Genomic DNA, 26965 nt, shown 5'->3' with positions numbered 1-26965 from the left:
GAGGGATTTGAATTTTAAACATATTTGATATTAATCTTTAGTTTACACTTGATTGACTTTACTCTATACAGCTTTATTACAATTTTGATAATGTTTTATCAATGTACTTATACATTACATCCAGGTATCTAAAGGGATAAGACAATGGCCGATAAATTAAAGTATATTCAGTATTCACCCATTTCCCAAAGTTGTTAAGCCAATTAACGAATAAGAAAGCGTTTTTATAAAACTTTGGGGACTAGTGTATAAAATAGCTCTGTATTACATCCCTATTTATTAGATTCTAAATGTTACGCCTATCCATATTATTAGTTTACAGATGTGCTGAATTTTAATTTCCGAATGTATACGCAGTTTCCGCGGTGTTTCCTCATCCTATCTTAATATTTACTACTAGCTAAAAAATTACTTCAAATTCCAAACCTTCAAAATTTTGAACGTATAAACCATTTATACATAGCTCTAGTAGTAAATATTGAGATATGATGAGTAAACACCGCGGAAACTGCGTACACAGTTGGAAATTAAAATTTAGCACATCTAGTTTACAAGAACAATCATCTCCATAAGTAGCGCAGCAATTAAAGTTAATAATAGCTAGGATGAAAAAGAACAGTAAACTTAAAATACTAAAATATTTAGGAATTGTCAACAAAATTCATGGTTTATATAGTTGAAAACATGAAAGGAATATTATTTCCTCTAGAGGGTAATAATTCATATCATACATAAGTGTCAATTAAGTGTTACCATAGACCATGACACTGAAATTCCAGAATATCTTCATTTTAATTGAAGTTCATATCATTCTCTAACAAGGACAGTTATGTTCATGAATAAATAACCAAGAACAGTAAACTGTTATATAGAATTATTATTGACATTGCTTATGAAGGCAATTTTGTCAATAATTAAGCAAATGTAAATATACCACCAGTAAGAAAACTAGCACTTTCTTAACCAACCTTTATAGACGTTGGAGAGTTACAGAAATAGCCTAGTATAGAGAAGCTTCGCTATATGTGTAAAGTCATTTTCAAAAATAAAAATATGTGTTTATTTAAATATTGTATGATTAATAAGCATTTTTTCAGCATTGTAAAGCATTTTTCATGACTTAATAGCAAGACATGCAAACAATTTTATCCAATTATGAGAATAATAAAATTACATATGATTAAATAAACAAAAGATGTTTTTTTGTAGAGTTTTTTTCCTGCTTATGATATTAAGATATTAGCTATAAAAAAGAGTTTTTTTTTAAATTTTCCATAACATTTTTTAACAGATGAGACAATGGCCTATAAATTGATCCCCAATGATGATACACAAAATTATCCCTTCTGTAGATTACAATTAGGGGTCAAAACGTTTAGACACTCAACTTAAGGGACTAGTGTTATAAACAGTTTAATGTTTCCTTCCCTCCCTTAAATGTACCACTACAATAACCAGCTAAAAACGAACAAACCAAGGACCTTAAAAAGAGTTAATTTTGGCAGGTATTGTCAATTAATATATATATATGACTGAAAATGACATCTTTTATCTATTATTTTGTTAGATAAGCTTAGAATTAAAGTAATATCTACTAACGATCGTATCTTAAGAAACTTTTTTAGATTTAAAAAGTAACTTTGCTCCAAAAAAAATAATCTTATGAAAATTGATCAAAAAATCATTTCATTAAACTTTTTTTTATAATAAATTAATATGTAATAAATATTTGAAATTGTTAACAAAAATATTTGATTATTAATTTTCATACCAAAGTGTGCATTTCCCTTCGCATATGTAACGCCAGCTTTCATATTATCAAACTTTAATATTATTACAACAGAACAATATACACATTAGCAGTGTCATTCTTTATATCCATTAGCAGTGTCATTTTATATATCATGTTTCCACTCTTATTTATCTGTCATTATCCATCATTGTGTCTTTTTGCTAATCATAAAACAGTTTATGTGGTATTGATGAAACACCGAAAACCATAGGAATCTTCATTTGAGTGTTCACTCAATGTAATGAGTATATTTTATTTGAGGGATAGGACATTTGATTGTAAATTTTATCTTTGTCAAAAGTTTTATAAAGACTGTCTCCTATTTATTGTCTTAAAGAAGAATAGTTTTACATAAATTCTGATTGGGTTGTACAAACAAAAAGTTTCCCAACATTTCCACCAATTATTTTAATTTCTATAGTTATTTCTCGCATCGTATTATAAACGGCTTTCCGCGGATATAGAAAGTACAATTATGAGATTAAAACTAGATTTTTTTAGCCCCGAGGTGCCGATATATTCGTAGAAAGCTGGATATAATACGATGCTAGACATAGTTTTTTCGTATGGATGAGAACCGGTTCCTATCCACCGGATTCGAATAAATACGAGAAATTTTTTTTATCTATTTTTGCTACTCAATACCTTTATAAAAATCAAGTTATTAACCTCTATTTGGTATTAATAGCCATTAGCCAACAACGAATCCTTTAATTACATGACTATTGTCTGAAAGTCATAAGTTTGCTTTCTCATGCGCCTTACAAACTAGATGTCTAGAGGTCTAGATGTCTAGAGGAAGAAACTAGAACCAGACACAAACCAAACACTACTTGAGGAATGGGTATAAAATACTTGATATTGTAAGATATTATCGCATACCCTGATATAATTTTTCTTCCAACTTGCCAAATATGACGATACCTCCCATCCCCTTTTATAATTTAACCCCATCCCCTTTCCATGAAAGAATGTATTAACCAATATCTGAGGACTATATTGGCAACTTAAATTGAACAAAAATTTCCCTGTCAAAAAATCCACGAATTCTATATCCATTACTGGAAAACTCGTAGACATTACTCAGCTGATTTTAAAAGCGAAGCTTTCTATAATTATATAATTCGTCCGTAACGGTTAGCATTTTCGTAAATTTGAACAAGTTAGAATCGTCCTTTCGATTTCAAACTTTGCATGATGATGCTTATTTATGTTACAAGGAGTGGACAACCTTTTTTTCTGTTGTCTTGACCTAGACCTTTACCATGCAACCAGTAATGTGGAACTTACAGCCAAAGTTATTTTATTAAAGTTATAAAATATCATTTTAGCATATTCATTGCAGTCCAAATATAAATAAATCGTTTGTAGGGATCTTAGAGATAAGACAATCCATTTACTAAAGTAACAGGATGTCTATCTGAACAATCTGTACCAAAGAATATCGCTAACCGCCGAACCAATATGGTTCTTCTTTACTGTGTAGCTTTGAAAAGGTTTATTGCTATTTTAGGGAGGGTTCCACCACTCTCCCAAGAGAAAAGCGGCGAAAACAGCATAGATTGAAAGAAAACATTTTACATGCCCCCAGAGGTATCTAGGGGCGTAGAAGCTATTCAACGATAAATTGATGCACATTTTGTAGATTGGAAATTTGGTATTATTAATGGAAAAGTTTTGACAATGATAAATTATAATAACCTATCATGATTTTATAAAAGCATCTAAAGTTTTAAGGAAACTAATGAGAAACGTCTTTCTCGTATTCATTCGAAACCAATTCTGAACCGGTTCTCATCCATCCGAAAAAAACTATGTCTAGCATCGTATTATATCCAGTTTTCTACAAATATAAAAATGTACGAGCATATGATTAAAACCAGTTTTTTAGCCGGTGCTTTCGGCACCTCGGGGCTAAAAAAACTGGTTTTAATCTTATAATTGTACATTTTTATATCCGTGGAAAGCCGTTTATAATACGATGCGAGAAATAACTATTATAAAACTTTGGTTACTAGAAAAATTTACAGGGGCCCCCTGATATTTAAATATGTATTTAGGCTTTTTATAGTTATTAGTGTCTAAATACCGATCGTGTTATTTACTAGGCAATATTTATCTAATACATTTCATCTGGATTCAAAACGGTTATGAATCATAAAGAAAAAACTTTATAGTATTGAACTTTGAAAATTGCCTATGGAAAAACAACTAATAATTTTGTGGTAGTCACAAGTTTTAATGAACATAGTTATTATAGACAGCTTTCCGTAGATATTGAAATAAAAAATATTTAAAATAATCAAGTTTTGTAAGCAGTGGTAAATGTCTGTTTTTCGATGCTATACATGATTTATTAATGTCCTAAACCACCGGATATTAATCGGAAAGAAATTTATTTCACTTCGAAAAATTCAAACTACTATATTTTTGAGAAAAAAATGCCATAAACCACAAAAAACACATACACACACAATCAAATATCTCGACTATAATATGCATGTATTTTTAAATTCTTACAAAAAAATCGTCTAAAGCAAACATACAAATTCAGGATAAAGCACTAGAAGAAACTATTTCGTCTACATTTTTCAAACATCAAAATCGTAACCTTACAAATCCTTATCCATAACAAACCATTACTAAGTAAAATATTAAGTAGATTTGAAAATCATCTAACTATTAATCATAATCTAATTGCCTTCATAATTATTTTCTTACATTCATAATTGTTAAATATATGATTTTGAAACAAGGTTAAATGTAGATTTGTATCATAATGTACAAATAAATTTTAGATTTATAAATAATTTGATATATAAAGCTGATTTTTACCTTATAGTTAGAGAAAAGGGAATGTGATTCTGACAAACAATTCTAAAGGAAAATTTCCCCACAAACCCCTCCCCCTTTACCTCTCCTTCTTACCCACCCCGCTTCAGGTACATGAAATAAAAACAAGATATACCCCACTTTACTTAAAAAGGTTTCGTAATTTTTTGTAGAATTGATTGTTAGAATAGCTAGGCCTGCCTTTAGTAAAATAAGAGGCAGCATGATAATTGTTTGTGTATGTCTGTATGTCTATCTTTTTGGCTGTAATGCAACTAACCTACCTATTAACCCTTCAACAATTAAAAAATATATTTATAGGGATACCCTATCGAATGCACTCTCAGAGCTAAACTCTGGTTAAAAAATGGAAAACAGTAAAAGTGTCTGACTATGACGTCAGAAAAAAATTACAATTAACCAATAAGAAGCCAGTATTCACTGTGGTAAAATATATAGCGCCCTCTCATTGGTTAATTGTTATTTTTTTCTGACGTCATAGTCAGACACTTTTACTGTTTTCTAAAAATGGCAGTAATGTTGTTAATCGGGATATGGCGAGCAAATTAGGTTTAGCGGTCCTAGTGCACACTTTCCTTCTCACTAATAATCAAGGAGGAAGGGGATATTGAACAATAAATTGCACTGGTGCCCAAATTTTTATAATCACTTTCTTTTATTTCGAAACTGTTATTTAACTGTGATTGGTTAGTAGCAAACTTATAGTGTCCAAACAATAAAGGTACTAAGAAAGAGAGGTAATGTCTGATTGAGCCAATAGGAGAATCGCATCGGTACATACATTTAATCTCATTGGTTGAAATTGTGTACACATTTTGTTACGAACACACTTTTTTTTTATTTCATACATAGATAAAAGTCAGCTGTAAACAGTATATTTTCTTAGTAGAAAGCTTTGCGGAATTAGAATTAATTGCCCAAAAATTTCGTCTTAAATTTGAAAGCTTCAAACAGAGGTGGATCCTTTAAAAAGGTTAGGCTGGCTACTCGCTGGTGAGGCAAATTTTTTTTTTTTGAAAAACCCTCCAAAATTTAATAAAAAAAATTTCAAAAATTAAATAAAATCTTAAAAGGGTTATTAACATATGATTTTGTTTAATTTTTGTAGATTTTTAATGTGCTTTTGGATGATTTTTCACAAAAATAATTTGCCTCACTATCGAGTAGCGAGTCTATCAGTTTTTAAGAATCCACATCAGCTTGAGTCGAAAGTAAACAATACTTTGTCTGTTAGAAATGTTCCTTCTTAGATTTGGCGAAAAAAGGGTTCAGAATATGCTTCTATTCTTATATTTCTATTGTCCAAACATAAATATATGTACATCTTTGCGAACGTATATCAACTTATCGTCCGTTGTCTTATCCCGGAGATCCCTCAAATTTTCGCTCATTATATACTTTGAAAAAAAAACATAAAAAGTGTTAGCTTCTTATTTCTGCGCTATTTATGATTTTAACTTTTCAACCAATGATTGTTGTAATAAATTCACTGAGTGAAAAAGTCTTTGATACTTCTTAGTTATTGTTTATTGAAATATATTTCGATGGACATTGCACCCTCTTTAGTCTTGAGTTTAGTTGGATGTTAAAAGTAAGTTATTTACAGAATGAGTAATCTGTCAATAATCACTATGGAGGTGCATTAATTCATCATCTAATGTTCTATCCCTGATAATAATGAATTAAACTCACCCAACACCAGTATCATAACCGAATCTGTATGAGTGGGGTCCCTCTTGTCCATGGATTTGGAAGGACAGTCTCTGTGCGTCATTGTAGCCCTCCTACAATAAGATAATCAGTTATCTACTGGTTTTATAATCATTTAGTAGGAAAGAATGGTTTGTAATGGTATCAACAAAAATATATATTAATCCTATAAACATTCGTTTTCTTATCCGCGAATAACTGTATGTAAATTCAAGATTAATTAAAACTGGTTTTAAACTCTAATGAAAAACTCTAAATAATATGTTTTTGTAACCCTAGGAAACGGCTAAAACTTACTCCTGGATAAGCAGCTGCGCCAGCGGCTACAGCAGCCTCAATAGACTTCTGTTCAACGGGAACATAGGCGCTGTCATAAGCGGCGGGAGGCGGGGAGTACGGAGTGTAGGCGGGCTGGAAACTCTCGCCCTCCAGCTGATCTGCTCTGTCGTCAACAACCTGAAGAAGAAACAATTGTTTATAAGATTTTTTCCGTAAGTCTGCCTTAAGATATTAGTAAGTATATGCATTTAGCCTTTACAGTAAGCAACAGTAATTACGCAGTCTTTCAATTCCTTTTATTTTAAGGAAACTGGATGAAAATACTGAAAAATATGAAAATTTTTATCCATTTTTCTTGAAATATAAAGTTATCTCAAACTGATTACTTGGGCTTGTAAAGAATATATGTGAGTGTATTAAGTCGAAAAAGGAAAGTTTTGTAAGCATTTTTATTCAGTTTTTAATCTAATTGTGGATTAAGTCATTTTTGTTATTTAAATTAGCATATTCTAATAATTGAATGGCCTTAAAATCATAAAATAACACACATTTTATAATTTAAATTATTATGTTTGGTTAGTTAATAGATGCTAAATTTGAGAAAAACAAATAAAGAATGGAATCTTTACAGCAATTCTACTATATAAACAAATTTGGCTGTTTTAAAGATTTTAAAGAACTAGTATAAAGACAAAGAATTTAACGATCTAGTATAAAGATATCGTAAACTTCTTTATTATACACTAGCGACTACTCCCCTAGCATCTAAGGGCTCTGCATTACGAGGGGTAACTAATAAGTGGGCCTAAAACTAGTGTAAACCACCCAAAGCTTTAGCCTAAAATTGAATTAGCCTAACCATCCTGGGATTTCTAGGAATTTTTTCCTTGTTTTTATGTCATTATATATTTTGCTAATATTAAACACTAGAGGTGGCTAAAGCTCATAATTAAATAGATGCATTTACCTAATATGATCTATAAAACGGCTAGACGGAATAAATATATCAGTCATGTTTAAAAAAAGATATGAAAACCGGAAACTTGCAAATGTAATTATAATTACAATATATACAAAAACACGATTATTTGCAATGCAGTGTTTATACAATCTGAAAGTACGAATTATTAGTAAATATTTTAAGTATTATACCCAGAAATATTTTTTGGGTGATGGGGAGGAGAGGGGGGGGGGATTTGATTACTCCAAATTTCAAAATAATCCGAATTTTACATATTCTATTGTAGCTTACGATTCAATCTATGGTTCTCATGTCTTGAGTTAGTTTTATAAACGTCTTAAGAAGTTTTTTTTTTTACATAAATTGGGATATATGGTGTATGTTAACTTCTTAAAATACATTTTTTATACATAGCAAAAATGTGCGATTTAATTAAATGATTGTTGCATTAAATGTGCATTATTATTTGCCTTTTTGTTGTGTTATGACCTAGCAAACAAATGCGCGAACAAAATATTTCACGGTTGCCACAGTTTCATAAAATATTTCTTTTTTAAATAGTAAAATATTTGGGTTTAGTCCATTTCGTGATATCGCCTCTTAAGCTTTTGATAAGTTATTTTAGTTAAAGTGATTGCCCCGCAGATTTAGAGCCTCTCGCTGGAAATAAGAGAAAGATACATTGAAAATACGATGAAACGCCCCTAAAGAGGCGCTGTCACAAAAGTGACTAAGCTTAACTTATCTAATTGAAATGAAATGTCTAAAATTTCCTTGGAAAAAAGTTTTAAGCATCCTAGAGTGGGGAGAGGTGATGGGGAGTGTATTTTTCTAAAATATTCCAGAAATTAGGATTTTATCTTATTTGTTGGCAACCCTTCTTCAACCATTTGTTTTTTACTAGATTTTTGTTACAAATTTGTTTAACCCTTAACGGTCGGGGGGGGGGGCGTTGAACGCCCCCCCATCCGGTTTTTTCTATCTCATTTTCTGTGTGTGAAAGATGAAGAGCCCAAACTGCTTGACTTTTTAAGTATGGGTATGACACATAACTGAGAGTTGGAATTTTTTGAATATCTCCATCCTGGCGGGCACAGGATGCCAGCAAATCTGGCAGGGTCATCCAGGTAAAGAGCAAAAATATTTTTTTGACTAAAACAAAGCATTTTATCATACCAAAATACTAAAAAATCCTCTAGTAGTACATCCTTATATGAAATACAGGTGTTCAAGTCACTTTCAGGTTCCAGGTATGATCCTGCAGGTCCTGATCCTCCAGGTCTCCAGAAATCTTTGAAAGGCTCCTGTGGCTGCAATTTTTGACTTAGAGACTTCAAATTTTAAACTTAAGCTTTTCTTACATGTCTACATAACGTATTAAAATTTCATGAAGATCCGCCGCCGTTTTCCCGCCGACCGCCGACTGCGGCGGCTCGCAGCTGCCAAGTACAGCTGCGGCCGCTGAAATTTATATTTTGATATTTCTAATGTAAAATTTACATGAAGATAAACATTTTCTGGAAAAAAATTTTTCTTCTAGCTTCAAAAATAAAAACATTACAGCCGTTTGAAATTTTTAAGTAAAAAAGGACCTAAAAACAAAGGTCGTTAAATAAAAGGGTGAAGGAAGCGAAAATTGACTTAGACTTATAAAAGGTCGGAAATTCATTATCAAACAGGGGACTTGCACAAAAAAATTTAGCCCTCTAGCTCTATTAGGAACTGAGATAATGAGGGGGGGCGTTGAACGCCCCCCCCCCCCCCGACTGATTAAGGTGCGGCAAGGGGCCCGACTGTAAAGGGTTAAATGAAGATGTAATGAAATAGTAAATTTTATTCATGCTTCAATTAATATCAACATTTTACTTTATCCTTAGATTTTTAAATCATATAAAAAAATATATAATATATGTTTACAAAAGAGTGCTAAATTTTCTTAAAAAGTGATATTGTGTATCTCTATCCGTCTGTCTGTCTGTTTATACCAGAAAATTACAAGCTTTCCAGTGAATAGGTCCAATATGATTTGTATTTATATTGAGGGAAGGAAAATTTAAAATCCCGAAAGGCAATCTTGGAAAAAGTACATACCCAAATGAATTTAATGCTAAAAAGTAATAGGTCAACGCCAACATAAAGTGCTCGTAGAGGCAATATTTCATATAAGTAATAAGTTTTTTTTGTTATTAACTTACTAACCAATGAACCAAATGAGTACTCCTTTATTGGGAAGATTCATATAAGTTCCATGATGATTTAGGCTATTTTCATTGTACATTGTATAAAAGAGGATTTGGATGGTTATAGGCTTTTTTTGCACCCAGTGCAAATACAGAACCCATAGAAACTAGGGGTTCATCAACTAGTGTATAATAATAAAACAGTATTTAAAGCGCAGCAACTCTATAAAAATTACCACGTCAGCGTTTCTCTCGAAGACCTTCTGTCTCTGAGGCTCAGGCTCTCTGTATCTGTTCTCGACAATCTCGGGCTCAACGTACACCTAAAAAACAAGGACATTATCTCTGTTTTTATAAAAAAAAACAATCAAGAAATAAAATCATGTTAAATTTTATAGCTATGTCAGGAAATAAAGGTTTATTCTTAAGCCAAATGGCCGATAAATTGATGAACATGATGATACACAAAATTACCCCTGCGGTAGATTAAAATTAGTGGTTGAAACACTCAAATTAATAATTCAACCAACTAAAATTCACTAAAGTCCCCAAAGTTGTCATATTCAACTAGGAATGAAAGGAAAATTGGACAGCAAATTGCACTGGTACTTAACGTTTGGCACAAAAAAACTTTGAGTGCTTTTTTGATTTTAGATTTGCTAGTAGTGTTCTAACTTTTTTATCCTAAAAATGTAATCTTCATAAGGGTTAATTTATTTAACATTATTTGCAATGTCTATCAATTTATCGTCCATTGTCTTATCCCTTAGGATCCTTGTATACCACTCTTGACCTACCTCGTTCAGTTGGTCAATGGATGGTTCCTGCTGGTATACAGGTTCAACTGGTCTTGTCAAGGCCTTCACAGGTTTTCTACCATAGTCATACTCCTAAAGAAATCATATATTTTTAGTTTTTTAAAATTCACGCGATCTCTCATGAAACACAAAACGACTAAATTCATGGCAAATTCACATTCGTTGGCTGAAAACTTAGGAGACTTTTAATCAAATTTTGTTTCGTTTGTGTAAACATTAAGCGTACGAACTTTTCCACCAGTAATAAATATAGATAAAAGCTCAATTTTACACAAATCTAGCTGAAAACTATTTAAACAAATTTTCCAGCATTGTAACTATGTATTTATCTATCACTAATTGCTACGCCCCTAGAAGCGTCTTGGAGCACTTAGTAGAGTGTTGCGTCGACCCACCAATATTAATTTTAGTTTCAAAATGAAAGAGTAAAAAATAAGATGGTATTATTTTTAAGGCGATTTCTATTAGTTTTAAACCTTTCCTGGAACTATAAGGAGCTTCACTATAAAGGAAACTTATATATGTCATGCGGTTAGGGAGATTCTTTGCTACATACATACAAACGCATAAACATCCTATTACTTTTATATAAGGATAATACCTGGGGTTTAGGTTGATAGCTGGGAACTGGAGCAGATTTCTTGGCAGGGGCGGGGTAAACAGGACGTGGAGCATACTCCTTAGGTGCGTTGTACCTTAACATTTGTAGTTTAGATTAAATGTATTTCTAATTTTAGAAATATTTAATATTATAAAGAGATAATTTGCTCAAAGGTTTAATTTAAAGAAAATTTATTTTCAAGCAGGAGTATTAAATTAATAATAAATAAATGTGTAAATTTAAAATCATATTTTGAAAAATAATAGTCCAAAACCATCCAAGAGTTAATGAGAAGCTTCCTTAGAATGGATAACTAAACCAGATCAGTGGTTAGCGAGAACTTAAAGGACAAACAAACAAAAATCTTAATACTGTATATGGATTACCGCATTTGAATAACTACTCATTTTGAAAATATACCTGGCAGGTTCAAACCTGGATTCCTCCTGGAACCTGGGAACCTCCTCCTGGTATTCTGGCTGCTTCTTCTGCACAGGCCTAGTAATAAACAATTATCATTTAACCTATCACTAGAGGCCTCTAGGGGCACTTAAAAAGGTAAGAAAGTCGTCTCATCCCCAAATTTCAATTTCAACTTTAAAAAAATGTTTTGTGATTTCTTTAAAGTGGTTTGTGTTAGCCTCCCAAGAATAGATATAAACCTTCCCAGGGGAAGCTTAACTGTAAATGAAAACAATTTAAGTTCAGCAGTTATAAAGATCCTTCGGTACAGGCCACAGACTCACGAACACAGGTCCTATTACTTTAATATAAGGATACATCTACCCAAATTGTCTATTAATCTAATTAAAAGCAGCTTTTAGTGCCTAATAAATAAAAGGCGTCATACAATACAAATGACTAATGATAGGCCCGTATACATTGTTTTTGGCCTAGCATTGGTCAATTTATTTTATAACGTCATTTTTTGTTAGGCACTATAAGCTGCTTCATCTAATTAACTATGAATCTATCTGAGTACCTAAGCTGTCTCTGAGCTTGTTTCTGTTGCACAGGATTATAGACATATCCTTGCCTATCCGTGGCCCTGGTCTGCTGAATTTCCAGTGGCTGTTTGTAGGCCTCTGCTACAGGCGTATAGTCTGTCGGCCTAAATTACATCATATTATATGCATGACAACTTATAAATGATTTTGAAAAGATATGTTGTTTGAAATTTCACTTTAAATATTTTTTTTATGTTTTTTAGGTTTAGTTGGGTAGTTAGGAGTTAAAAGATCCCCACAGGGTTTTGACTCCAAAATGGCTCTACCTCTACGAAACTTTACCCAACCTTCCCAGTATATCAGCTGAAACCAATAATTGAATCATACAAAAATATGTTAAAATTTCATGATTTATCCTAAAAGGGGGCACAGTCCACTCGAAGCGACAGTAAGAGAAAAAAAATTTCCCAGACATAAGGCCAACTGTTTCTAAAATGTCCCAATGAACATATAAATTTAGTGGAAAAACAAAAATCTTAAAATGAGGCCTTTTTGAGAAAATTAGATTTGAAAATTTCAAGTTCAATTTTCACCCCCTAGGAGTTACCGAATAATCATGACAAGAAAAGCAAAGATTATTTATTTAAAATTTTGAATAAGTTTGCTTTTATAAAGTTCTTCATAAAACCACTCCTGAAGGGAGTTAATTAATGGCCATTTTTATCAGTTGCTTTGCTAAGGTCACGGAAATTCAGCCTTAAATAAATCATATATAGAGAGGTTTTATGAAAGACTTCATAAAAGCAAAGTTGTTCAAAATTTTAAATAAATAATCTTTGCTTTTCTTGTCATGATTATTCGGTAACTCCTAGGGGGTGAAAATTGAACTTAAAATTTTCAAATCTAATTTTCTCAGAAAGGCCTCGTTTTAAGATTTCAAGTCTTTTATACTAAATTTATATGTTCATTGGGACATTTTAGAAACAGTTGGCCTTATGTCTGGGAAATTTTTTTTCTCTTACTGTCGCTTCGAGTGGACTGTGGGGGGATTTATGGTTTGATATGAGTGAAAATTATTTGATTTATGTACAATACCTGTTGTTTCTTCTGTTGGCAACCTTCTTAACTGGTCTGCTCAATCTGATAGGGGCATCCTAGACAAACAATTTTAATTCAAATACAATTTTCAGATTTATCTTTAACTGTAGTAGAGGGATGTAAACTCTTGTAAACGGTGGTGAAAGGGGGAGGGGATTGGACATCGTAAATGTGATGACTAGTAATAAAATGCCGTTTTTACCTGTCGTAAGTGGTCATGCGTGAAATTGGAAGGGTGACACAAATTTCAGATCTCAGATTTCGCGATTAAAAAAATTATCGTCATATTATAGCGAATTAAATAATCTTGCAAGCATCGCTTCTTTCTTATAAAATAAATAAGTAATAAAATAGCGAAAAATGAGAATTAAAATTTGCGTCACCCCCCCAAATCGACGCATGACCGCGTACAACCGCGAGAAACGTCATCCTCCTAAATTTGCTATGGAGTTGGATACACCCCTTTTCTGCACGACTCTGGTTTCATATTCAATAGTCATTTGAGAATTCATCGAAAGACCATTAAAATGACATTCCCATATAAACAACCCCTTAAATAGTGGATGTAAATATTCATTTATTTCCCTGGTATCTCATTTATATCCCTGGTATGAGTTTAGAAGATTTTTAATTTTTTTTGGAAGATTTTATAATTTGTATTAATTACTAAAAGAAAGAAAATAATCTCCTTTTTTCATATTTATAATATTTTTTTGAAAAGAACACTTATTTTCAATATATATAATTTAGATTAAAAATGAGTTTTTGTTTAAATGAGAATGATATTCCTGTCCAGTTTTTTGTTTAGGAATGAATATTTTTTACCCTCGTGAATAAATGATGACCTATCGGTCCATCATTTATTCCCTCGGGTAAGAAATATTCATTCCTAAACAAAAAAACTGGACAGGAATACCCCATTTCCAGACTTCCTTGAAAGAAAATCCTATGATTTTCCAAAATATTTTTGTGGTGACATGCATAATCATATCTATATGTACATGTGTGAGAGTATTTATTGGATTTTGTATGTGTGTCTCTTTATGGGAATAATAGCGGCTGAGCCCCTAGAGGCCTCTAGGGTCACTAGAGGAGAGAAGAGTCTGATTTGATAACCCCATTTATTATTTTAAATTTTAAACGAAAAAGTAAAAAAAAACCATTTTTAATTTAAGTTAAAAAATTAGAAAAAAAAAAATTGGGGCGGGGGATATTTTTTTTCTAGCGGAGATTTCTCTTGGGAGAGTGTTGGTACCCTCCTCAATAGTTATAAACGTTCCCGAGACCTATGAGTAGCTACCCTGTTAAGGAGAACCCGATCGGTTCAGCGGTTAGCGAGATATTTTGATAAAAACAAACAGACAGACATAAAGACACACATCCTTTTACTTTATTATACGAATTTATAGTAGCGATGCTACATTGTAACTGATTTTGTTCGTTCGAAATTATATTCTTTTAACCATTAAGCGTCTATTTATCACTTTATCTACCAGTCTGATTGTTTGACTTTTTATATAACCTATAAATTCGAACCAAAACAATAAATTATTTCCTTTTTTGTCAAAAGAAAAAGATTAATTTTTTATCAACTCATAGAATTTGTTTATATTATTTAATACTTTTTGTACATATGTTTTTATAATATTATTAACGTAATAAGGTAAAAAGACATACATATAATCTAAGTAAAGAGTAGTTGCGTTTCTAATAATGACATTTAATCTTTATTGAAACTTTTTTCATAAGCTCTACTGATGGTATGTCTGAGAACTTATGATTAAACCAAAACACAATCAATTTCCATGACTCAAGGCATTCGAAACAAGTGTTCGCCAGCCGCGCCTAAGCCGCCATTTAGCAGCAAGGAAATGGATGTATTTAAACCTGCTTCTAAGTTGCAATTTGTATTTATGTTGATTAACCCTTAACGGTTGGGGGGGGGGGGGGCGTTGAACGCCCCCCCATCCGGTTTTTTCTATCTCATTTTCTGTGTGTGAAAGATAAAGAGCCCAAACTGCTTGACTTTTTAAGTATGGGTATGACACATAACTGAGAGTTGGAATTTTTTTAATATCTCCATCCTGGCGGGCACAGGATGCCAGCAAACCTGGCAGGGTCAAGCAGGTAAAGAGCAAAAATATTTTTTTGACTAAAACAAGGCATTTTATCATACCAAAATACTAAAAAATTCTCTAGTAGTACATCCTTATATGAAATACAGGTGTTCAAGTCACTTTCAGGTTCTAGGTATGATCCTGCAGGTCCTGATCCTCCAGGTCTCCAGAAATCTTTAAAAGGCTCCTGTGGCCGCAATTTTTGACTTAGAGACTTCAAATTTTAAACTTAAGCTTTTCTTACATGTCTACATAACGTATTAAAATTTCATGAAGATCCGCCGCCATTTTCCCGCCGACCGCCGACTTCGGCGGCTGGCAGCTGCCAAGTACAGCTGCGGCCGCTGAAATTTATATTTTGATATTTCTAATGTAAAATTTACATAAAGATAAACATTTTCTGGAAAAAAAATTTTCTTCTAGCTTCAAAAATAAGAAAATTACAGCCGTTTGAAATTTTTAAGTAAAAAAAGACCTAAAAACAAAGGTTGTTGAATTGACTTAGACTTATAAAAGGTCTGAAATTCATTATCAAACAGGGGACTTGCACAAAAAAATTTAGCCCTCTAGCTCTAATAGGAACTGAGATAATAAGGGGGGGCGTTGAACGCCCCCCCCCCCCCCCCGACCGATTAAGGTGCGGCAAGGGGCCCGACTGTAAAGGGTTAAGTAGTGAAGCAACTCTAAATATTTATATAATTGTGTGTCTGTCTGTTATACATTTAATTTGGGATACGAGAATTTTAGAGCACTTATTTTAGATAGACGGCTGTGTTTTATGTGTAGATTCCTTATAATAACAAGCATTATGTATGGGATTTACTATGTCCTTCGGTCAGTAGGTAAGGCCACAAAAGACCAATGCAGTTGAAAGGTCGCGTTTTTTTTATTCTAGATGTATGTTTTATTATATTTAATACGAAAAACATCTACTCTACAGCTGAATTGTCCCTTCGTGATTTTTTTTGTGCTTCTCTACTTAGGGACGATGACATCCTTGTTTATGCATATGCGCGGTTGAATCCGCGGCTGCTGAACACTTTTCTCACATAACAAAACTTTTTATCAAATCTAATAAAAAAATATGAGTCTTTTAAAATTAAATTTTTTTATTTGTCTACATCATTACATTATGCTTTAAAGCTTCTAAGTCATACTAAATAAATTTCTATATCAACATAACTTTTTTTGTAAGCTATGGCTAATTTTCCAAACTATATTAAATGAATATTTTTTTAATCAAGCTTAATAATAGTGTTTCTACTAAAATTGATAGATAAAATCACGTAAATGGCTGGTAAAATTAGAATGTGCCCTTCAGGAAGGCATGGAAATAGTCTTTGTGCATGTAATTTTTGCATAACAATCACGAAACCTTTGGAGAAAAATGGATTTATGTGTTTTGAAGCACGACCAACGGACCAAGTCAATTCTATACTAGATGTTTATTGGTATACAGAATCTTCATTATGAACTATATATTAAATAGCACTTTTCTCTAAATGCGTTACGGACGGATTTACGTACAGACAACGTTATTTATAGAGTAGCTTTTGTACTAATTAAACATTGTGAAGAAAGCAGCTTATAGTGCCTAATAAAAAAGACATACAATAAAATGATAGGCCAGAATACATTTTACCATTGGTCAATTACAGTATACTGGCCTATTATTGGTAATTTCTATTGTATGACGTCATTTTTTTATTAGGCTTTATTGTGAAGAAACTTTAACGCGCGACCTTCCGCTATCGTATTTGTTTTTTTTTACCTTTTGTGGCTTTCTAATTTGTCTTCTTTCTCTGCCATAATCCATGTCAAGAGAGGGGCGGATAAACTCTTGAGGGTTACTGATGGTAATTTAACATAAATATCAGATTTGATTTTTGTTCAATATTGTGATTGATCTTGTCAAAATATATGCTGAGCAGTAAAAAAGTGGACATAGATTTAAAAATTATACAAATACTTGGTTTAAAATCCTATTTAAAAAATATTCATAAATTTCCATTAATTTCCAGCCTATAATTTCAAACTACATACTTGTAATTTGTCTATCATAATTGAGGATGTATATTAATATATTGCCCATCATCCTATCTCTAAAGATCCCTTGGAATAAGATACAACCAAAGATTGGCAATAAGAGGGTTTTAGACTACTCCTTCTAGCAAGGAGAAGGTTTTAGAGTACTCCTTCTAGCAAGGAGAAGGTTTTAGAGTACTCCTTCTAGCATGGAGAAGGTTTTAGAGTACTCCTTCTAGCAAGGAGAAGGTTTTAAAGTACTCCTTCTAGCAAGGAGAAGGTTTTAGAGTACTGGCTTGAATACTGGTATATTTATTCTTTTCTGATAACTTGTAAAATATTAATATTAGATGAAAAACATGAATAAACCAAAATAATACTTAATGTATAGACATATAAATATAGATAGATTTTTTTCTAATTAAACATTCAACAAATAAGAAATAATAAAATTTAAAAGTATACAAGTAACGGACAGACAAACAGAAAATATCCTATAAAAAGACTTTAGGACATTACAAATAAAATCTAAAAAATATTGTTATTTATTGGAAATAACATAAATATTTAACAACTGTCTACACCGCCATGGAAATATTTACTCGTGTTTTTGTACATTTTTTCACTTATCAATTGATGTGTCCAAAATCTACAATATCATTTAACAGCTATGTCATTTTATCCCTCCCCCTTTTTAATTCAATTTCCATCAACAATTTTTGACTCAAAGTGACAACACCAATGGAAAATGGTATACATTAAAAAGTGTAGAAAAAAGTTATGCATTAAAAATAGACCAAGAGTTAATAATTTAAGGCGGGGGAAGGAGAGGGCGGGGCTGGTACTAAATTTTACCACATCCAGACTTGGACTATCCCCCCCCCCCTCCTCCTATGTATATTTTATTCCGACACTCCCCCCCCCCCACAAAAAAAGAAAATAAACTTTTAATAAATAGTTACATTCAGGTATTTTAAAGTAAAGATAGATTTAGATTTAGGACAGTCACCTATAGAGTAGCTTCACTCTTAAGAAATATCTCCAGACAACACCATAATTATCAAGTTAAAAAAGTAAAAGGAATTTTTCCGGCTGTCTGTCTTTCTGTATCTCCGTCAGTCTGTGTATCTATGTGTGTGTGTGTGTGTGTGTGTGTGTGTGTGTGTGTGTGTGTGCATGTGTGTCTCAGTGTCCATATGACAGATAAATATCCAAGAGCGATATCAACAACAACAGTTTGATAGGAGGGGAGTAACTCAAAATGTGCGCTCTATACATTTGCTTACAATTATACAACTACATTTGTATACAGCCATTATTGCAGGGATCTAAAGGGATAAGACAATGACCGTTACATTGATGTACATCCCAAATGATGATACACAAAATCACCCCTTTTGTAGATTAAATACAGTAAAACGTTTTAAATTCAAGTTAATAAACCAACTAATCAAAATTAAGTAATAGTCTCCATAGTTAATGAGCCAACGAATGATGTAACAATAATATAAAACTTTGGGAACTTGTGTAATAAACAGCCCAATGTCCCTCTCTCTGCTCAAATATAAGATTATTTCAAAAAGGGTGAGTATTTTTATTATAAATTTCAAGCCAATCTCCACGCGCGCATTTGCCAAGTTTATCTAGCGCATATAATATGTTTTCTTCTCCTTTAGAGGTCATCAAGCTTTGTTATGGCGGGTGTGCCATCTATTACACAAGATATATTACAAAATTGATTGATAACAGCAAATTATTAATAGAGCACAAAGTCAGAGAGAGGGGACATTGGGCTGTTTATTTCAATAGTCACCAAAGTTTTACAATAACGTTTTCTTATTCGTTGGCTTAACAACTTTGGGGACTTTTACTGAATTTTGATTGGTTTTATTGAGTTGAGCGTTTAAACCGTTTCAACCACTAATTTTAATCTGCAAAAAGGGTAATTTTGTAAGTTCTCACTTGGGAGTCACATCAATTTATCGGCCGTTGTCTTATCTCATTAGATCCCTGACACCTTTCCCTAAGTTAAGCCCAATTACCAAACACTCTAATTCATTTGCAATTGTGTTATTTTTCTTCAAATAAAACATTTTGTATGTTTGACAATATGCGGAAGTGTAAGGACACCACCACGGAGCCATCAGTGCAAGGATTGAGAGCTACACCAGAGCTATAATTTATCAACAGATTGTTGCGGCCATATATGCGGCATTTGCTCTATTTTATTAAATACAGGAAGTAAGATGTCTTTTGTGTTTTTAAAGTCAGTGGCGAGAGGTAGGGGGGTCAATGCTGCCTGATTAAAATTAAAAGGCTTTTTCACCCCCTAATGATTCCTCACACCCCTGATGAAAGGCTGTGCACGCCATTGTTTAAAACATGGATAGAGTTTTGTAAGATAATTTAATTCCCTCAAAAAAAGTAAGACTAAACCGCTTTTCAAGATAGGCCTTTGTGCTTTTTAAAATTAAGAAATGAAGGTTTCTACTGGGATGCTATGTGCTTTTAAGGGAAGCTTTATTATTTACATGAGGAAAATGGTTAATGTTAGTAGGGATGTCTTTGAGTGTGTACTTTAGATCTAAACTTCTTGAAACAAGAACTTTTTTATTCCTTATGAAAAAACTCTTTAAATTCATATCAAACAGGAATAAATATTTATTATTTTAGAAAGCCCATGAAAAAGTTTTATTTTGTTTAGTACTAGTGGCCATGCCCCTAGAATCTAGGGGATCTAATTGCAAAGGGGGAGCAATGGGAAAAATGAATAGCATAAATCATCCCAAGAATTAATTCTAATTATTGAAATATATTAGAACCATTCCAGGACCTAAGTAAGTTTCCCTTATATAAAGAACTTAATCGGTTCAGTATTTATTCTAATATTAAGCTTCAGACAAAAACCTATTACCTACTTTTTATTATAGGATAAGTGTTCGCTGTGATGATAAAAGAAATGAATATATAGTATTGTGTTTGTAAAAAAGCTATTTGAATAATTTAGAACTTCTTACTTTGAAAAATTATACCATATTTCTTTGGTACATATTAACATTTGCAACATAATTAATTCATTATATTACATTGTTTAAATGAGGAAATGTAAAAGATAAAAGTTATTTCACAATTAAAAGAAAAACAAACAAAAGTTAAACAGTGAAGGAAATGAAATAAATTGATTAATTATCATTTTTCTTAAAGTTACTTCCTTGTGATTAGGTTTGGTATGGTAAATTAAATAAAAAAATAATTAATTATAAATAACTGTTTGTATTTTGTTAATGGCGGATGTTTTTTAATATGTCTTAAAAATACATACTAAAAAGCATGTGAATTAAAATAAAAACGAATAAAATTATTTTTTGTTAATGTGTATTTGCCTGTATTTTAAATCAAAATAGAAGTACTTAAAATTAAGAGAAAGATTACTATTTTGAAATGAATAAATCTATTTTGAATTATTTATCCTATTATATGAAGTATTAAGCTTATTTTGATTGTAGCAAAGGATCTCGCTAACCGCTGAACCGATATGGTTCTCCTTTACAGTGAAGCTTTTTATAGGTCCAGGGAAGGTTTAGAACTATTTTGGGTGAGGCTATCTCTACCCTCCAAAATATGACTCCCCCTGATTTTTTACTTCACCTTTTTAGAACTTTAATTGAAAATGTGTGAGGAGGGTGAACTTTCCCCTCACCTTAAAAGCCCCTAGAGGCTTATAAGGGCGTAGCCGCTAGTCTTTCCATAAAGAATCTAGATATAAAGTTAGATCATTTTATTAAGACTTATACAAGACTTAATTAGACTACATACTTAAATTGATTTAATAACAACAAGAAAGATTTACAGGGGTACTGAATAATAAACCTTGAAAATTAATTGATATCAGCAAATGTTATGTTATTAAGTGTTGTTATGTTGTGCTGCCTCCTTCTTCCTTATTTATTTAATGTTTATCCTAATGTTAATGATATCAATTAGATAATAATGATAAGAAAATTATATGTTGCTTGTCAGACCGGCATAGAACGAATAAGTAAACTTGATAAAACTAAGCCCATATTTTTTAAATATTTTTATTGTATTCAAAAATTTTTTGTAGGGATATTTTATCGAAATAAAGTTTATTTTGCCACAAGCTTTTCTTTATTAGTCAATAAAAACCCTATAGGTCTGGTTGGGTTAGGTAATATTGGGATACTGGGTAGCCCCGCAGGTTTAAGGGTTCGCAAGAGTAGCTAGACTCCCTAAGCAGGGGTTAGGCATAGGACATCATACAATGCAGGTATAAACAGGCTAAAAGGAAAAGAAATTAATATTTTATTTCAATCTATAAGATCACATTATTAAACCTATTTAGCCAACCTTATGTTTCTGATTCAACAGATAATTTTATTAATAGTTATTAACCTCTAATGATGTATGACAATCTTATAAACCAGACATAAAAGACAGGGATCTGAGGGGATAAGACAATGGCTGATAAATTGATATACATCCCAAATGTTGATACACAAAATTACCCTTTCTGTAGATTACATTAGTTGTTGAAACGTTTGGACACTCAACTAAATAAACTAACCAATCGAAATTCATTGTGACACTGAAAGAAGACGCTTTCTGTTAACAAGAAGCATTTTTAAGGCATTGAGACAAAGTACCTGTTAGAGGAAGGTTGTACAAGTCTAACAAGTCTTTAAAGTTCATTTATATGTTAACTTTCATTTTATTTATTAATTCAAACTGCGGTTTAAACAATAAACACATACTTATATTTCCGAAAATAAGTTAATAAGAAAATAATTATAGAGGAAATAAAAAAGAATTGTTTTAAGCTCAGGTGACCTATCACTTCTTCAAAATGTCATAAATTCAAAGTTTTTTTAGTCTTGAAAAAAAACGCTATTGCTAATACATAATTTTGGGGAAACAGCGTAAAATGACGTCATACGATACAAATGACCAATGAGAGGACAGTATAAATTTTACAATTGGTCAATTATAATTTATAATGGCCTATCATTGGTACTTTTTAAAGTATGGCGTTATTTTTTTGAGGCACTTTACGCTGTTTCAATTTTGCGTAAATAAAATGAGAGTTAAGGGTAAATATGCCGTTTGTGCTGTATTAATAATATTCGGCAGATAGAAAAGGCACAAAGAGCTGTTTTATTACATGGCATAGTACTCAAAGTCTTACAATAACGTTTTCTTATTCACGGCTGGTTTAAAAGCTTTGGGAACTTTTATTGGTTGATTCATTAAGTTGTGTGTCAAAACGTTTCAACCATAAATTTTAATCTACAAAAGGAATAATTTTGTGTAATCATTGGGGATTAAAATCAATTTATAGGGCAAAGTCTTATCACTTTAGATCCCTGATTATTTAGTATAATTTGACACCTTTGCGGAAGTGAATTCACATTTTAAACCACTTAATAAAAATAGTTTTTAAAAATCTCAACACATTGTATTTATTATGAATTAAAATAATCTTCTCTGGTTTTAATCAAAAATCCAATAAAGTCTTTTTTTAAACCAGGAAACAATGTGTTTCCATACAATTTTATGATATATGGGGTTGTATCAGGGGAGTTTAGACCATTGTCAAGGGGGAAATTTTGGGTTGGAAACTTAGTGTTTTATACAACCCCCCCCCCCCCAATTTCGCATTAATTCTATACTCTTTAATCAGCAATGCATAAATATTGCCATAAACATATTTCCTCAAAGGCTTCAAAAATTTAAAAGTTTTAGGAATTCAAACTACTTTCAGAGCTTCCCTTTAAGCTAATTTTTATCCATATGTTCTTTAAAATAATTATTTACTCATCAAAACTGCTATGAATAATACAATTAGAAATAAAAACTAGGATAATCATGGATACAAAAAGCGGAGCATGTAAATCTAACGAAATGTTATATTTGAATGAAAACAGTAAAATAAAGTTTAATTTATATTTAGAAACAAGGACAAATTCGCTTAAAACTAACAACACTATAAATGTTTACGAGATCTTATTGTACATGCAGACAGAAAGACAAGCAACTAGAATAATATTTTAGAGCCTTTAATTTAAAACGTTTGAACGTATCCTATATCCATGTATATTTCTGTACTTGTTTAGCAAAAATAAAAATACAACTTCCTCTCATTTATTATAATGAATCATATGGTGGTTGTTTTCAACTGCTGTTGGTTAGTTTTCCTGAGCTGTTGCCAAGACTGTTGTTGTTTTTAGTATTGTTGTTGTTAGAATTTAATTAAAATAATTGCATGCAAGATATAAAAAACAACAACATGTTGTAAGATCATTTTATATCCTATTATATAAAGTAGTGATGATTATTTCGCTTTCCTCCAAGTGCCTAGCAAGCACAGAACCCCACAACCCCCTTATTTTAAAATAATTTAACCCTTTACAGTCGGGCCCCTTGCCGCACCTTAATCGGTCGGGGGGGGGGGGGCGTTCAACGCCCCCCCTAATTATCTCAGTTCCTATTAAAGCTAGAGGGCTAAATTTTTTTGTGCAAGTCCCCTGTTTGATAATGAATTTCCGACCTTTTATAAGTCTAAGTCAATTTTCGCTTCCTTCACCCTTTTATTTAACAACCTTTGTTTTTAGGTCTTTTTTTATTTAAAAATTTCAAACGGCTGTAATTTTCTTATTTTTGAAGCTAGAAGAAAAATTTTTTCCCAGAACATGTTTATTTTTATGTAAATTTTACATTAGAAATATCAAAATATAAATTTCAGCGGCCGCAGCTGTACTTGGCAGCTGCCAGCCGCCGCAGTCGGCGGGAAAACGGCGGCGGATCTTCATGAAATTTTAATACGTTATATAGACATGTAAGAATAGCTTAAGTTTAAAATTTGAAGTCTCTAAGTCAAAAATTGCGGCCACAGGAGCCTTTTAAAGATTTCTGGAGACCTGGAGGATCAGGACCTGCAGGATCATACCTGGAACCTGAAAGTGACTTGAACACCTGTATTTCATATAAGGATGTACTAATAGAGGATTTTTTAGTATTTTGGTATGATAAAATGCTTTGTTTTAGTCAAAAAAATATTTTTGCTCTTTACCTGGATGACCCTGCCAGGTTTGCTGGCATCCTGTGCCCGCCAGGATGGAGATATTTAAAAAAATCCAACTCTCAGTTATGTGTCATACCCATACTTAAAAAGTCAAGCAGTTTGGGCTCTTTATCTTTCACACACAGAAAATGAGATAGAAAAAAACGGATGGGGGGGCGTTCAACGCCCCCCCCCCCCGACCGTTAAGGGTTAAGATAAGCTAACATGTGTTTGTTTTAAACTCTGGTGAGCCGAATTTCATCCAATCACAGCGCGGCATTTCATAAAATGCTGTGCTCACATTGCTTGGTGTAAAGTTGGCTCACCCCGATCTGGCTCACCATTTAAATGATTTAAAGATCCAGCTCAGGTAAAAGCCTAGTAGAGTTAGGGCTCCCCGAGGGTGTCGGGTAGAAAAAAAACATTCCCTGACTTTTTCTTAATTTATTTAAAAGTAATTGAGAGTCTTTCAAGGCTTGCTAGGTATTTTGAGGAAAAACAATACCAATTTATCTTATGAAAGTATCTCCAAAACGTCTAGATTACACTTTTATTTGAATGCAATGAGATGACCGGATTTAGGCTATTACCTGAAATACAATCATTAAAATACGCACATCCTAGAGGTTATTTGTGAATCTACTAGATCTTACTTAAAGTAATTAAAACGACTTGGTTTCTTTATTCTATGGAATTCACAATCTGGCCAGTATGGTTTTAAACCATTTTTCCTATTTTGGAACATTGCTACAACCCCACTTCTTTATAGTGAAGCCTCTAGAATTTCTTGTAAAAACTAGTTACCACGACCCAGGTAAAACAGCCTCAAACCAAACAGGGACCAAAAGTTTCCATTTATCTTCAATTAATTATTTATGTTATTTTCCTAAAGTGTTTGTATACTCTGTTACTGTTTTCATCATACTGGGCGCCGTCCTGAAAAAATATAAATATATTTATATTCGAATAAAAAGGTATTAATATTACCCAACTGTAGAAATAATTAATGCAAAGTTTGAAATAGATAAGGCAACTTTAAATGCCTAAATAACGATAAGAATGAGTATAGAAAAGCTTTTCTTTAGCAATTGTAAATTTTATCTATTATCACTATTTTTAAAAAGCAAAAATATCGCAATCAACCTTTTATCCCCCCAAAAAAGATTAAAAGCAATAAAAAGATAGCATATTGCTTCCAGCAGAATTTTAGGGAAAAAGACCATTTATTCGAAAATGTTTTGATGGTTATATTGTAAAAAATTAACAAGGACACTTTTGCTCAATTTTATAGTAGAAATGATAAGCTGAATATGTTAAAAACAATATAGGATCATATGATTTACCAAAAAATCATCTTGCATTTCGAAATAATATGTTGGTAAAAAGCCATTTTTTTCATTCGGATTTTTATTTGCTAGCGAAGAAATCACAAGTTAACTAGTCATATGCCAAGCTTTATTATAGAGTAGCTACGCAACACATCAAAACATCCGTCCATCCAACCAAGAGTGTTAGGAAAAATCAATTAGACGTCATTTTGACGACCTTTCAATGTCAATATGTTGTCAATTTTCTTTATTATTAGATTAGCTCAGAAAAGATCAGATGTTAGAAATTCGTTAGGGATACAGGGATATGTAATTGGATGATAAATTAGGTAAAATAAATTTTGGGATGATTTTAATAATTATCTTCCTTTAGTCCCTGTATTAAAGCTATACATTAAGATAAATTTGTTAGATAAAAATTATTATCAAATTGTTAAATAAAAACCTACTAATAAAAATGTAAGTCATTAGGTTAAACTAAAAATATCTAAAATTTAAATAGTATAATAGAAGTTAATTATCACTATATACGTGAATCACTCTAAATTTAATTACGTTATGTATGTAATTATTTTTCAATATGATATAAAATAAACAATAATAGTTATTTATCGCATTGTGTTATAAACTGATTTTTGCGGATATAAAAATGTACAATTATTAGGTTATAGCAGATTTTTAGCACCGAGATGCCGAAGGCATAGGGTAAAAAACTGTTTTTAATCATATGATTGTACATTTTCATATTCGTAAAAAACTGAATATAATACGATGCTATACATAATTTTTCTGTATGACTGTTATTCACATACTTTTGAGATAAAACAAGCAGAACGGTGTTAGCTTTGAAGTATTATAATTAACAAAATTTAGGTAGTAGATTTTTAGTAGAGAGTCTACTCTATAATTCCCTTTGTCTGCCCGTCTGTTAGGACGTCCGTCTGTCGGTAAGTCTGAAAGTGAAATTTTCTCGGCTGTTATTCCAGATACACAGCTGAAAGTTTTAGTGAAGATTCCCAAGGACTATGCGCATCTAGTCTATACATTGTGTTGTCCGTACGTCTGTTGTTCATGCTTAAAAAGACAATAAAATGTATTCAATTTATATTTTTTTGGGGGATATTGTCCCTTTTTTCGAAAACTGAATATCTGCTCCATTTCTCACTTTGTCTGTTTAT

The 26965-nt window shown here is 31.9% G+C and overlaps 1 protein-coding gene across 1 annotated transcript in view; it reads right to left on the bottom strand.

Moving 5' to 3' along the window:
- LOC145304146 (uncharacterized) overlaps positions 1-26965 on the bottom strand; it is a 30483-nt gene that overhangs the window by 2597 nt on the left and 921 nt on the right. Inside the window, exons 2-11 of the mRNA XM_080145907.1 lie at positions 25348-25395; positions 17128-17208; positions 13237-13295; positions 12177-12305; positions 11615-11692; positions 11195-11288; positions 10573-10665; positions 10012-10098; positions 6653-6811; positions 6338-6429 (exon numbers count right to left, since the gene is read on the bottom strand). Of these exons, the coding sequence (XP_080002033.1) occupies positions 6338-6429; positions 6653-6811; positions 10012-10098; positions 10573-10665; positions 11195-11288; positions 11615-11692; positions 12177-12305; positions 13237-13295; positions 17128-17208; positions 25348-25395 (920 nt within the window). The remainder of the gene's footprint in view (positions 1-6337; positions 6430-6652; positions 6812-10011; positions 10099-10572; positions 10666-11194; positions 11289-11614; positions 11693-12176; positions 12306-13236; positions 13296-17127; positions 17209-25347; positions 25396-26965) is intronic.

The sequence above is a fragment of the Acartia tonsa genome, chromosome 13, assembly GCF_053477335.1.
Source record: "Acartia tonsa isolate MP-2025a chromosome 13, ASM5347733v1, whole genome shotgun sequence".
In the NCBI taxonomy this organism is placed as follows: Eukaryota; Metazoa; Arthropoda; class Copepoda; order Calanoida; family Acartiidae; genus Acartia; species Acartia tonsa.
This window is presented reverse-complemented; position numbering and strand designations above follow the sequence as displayed.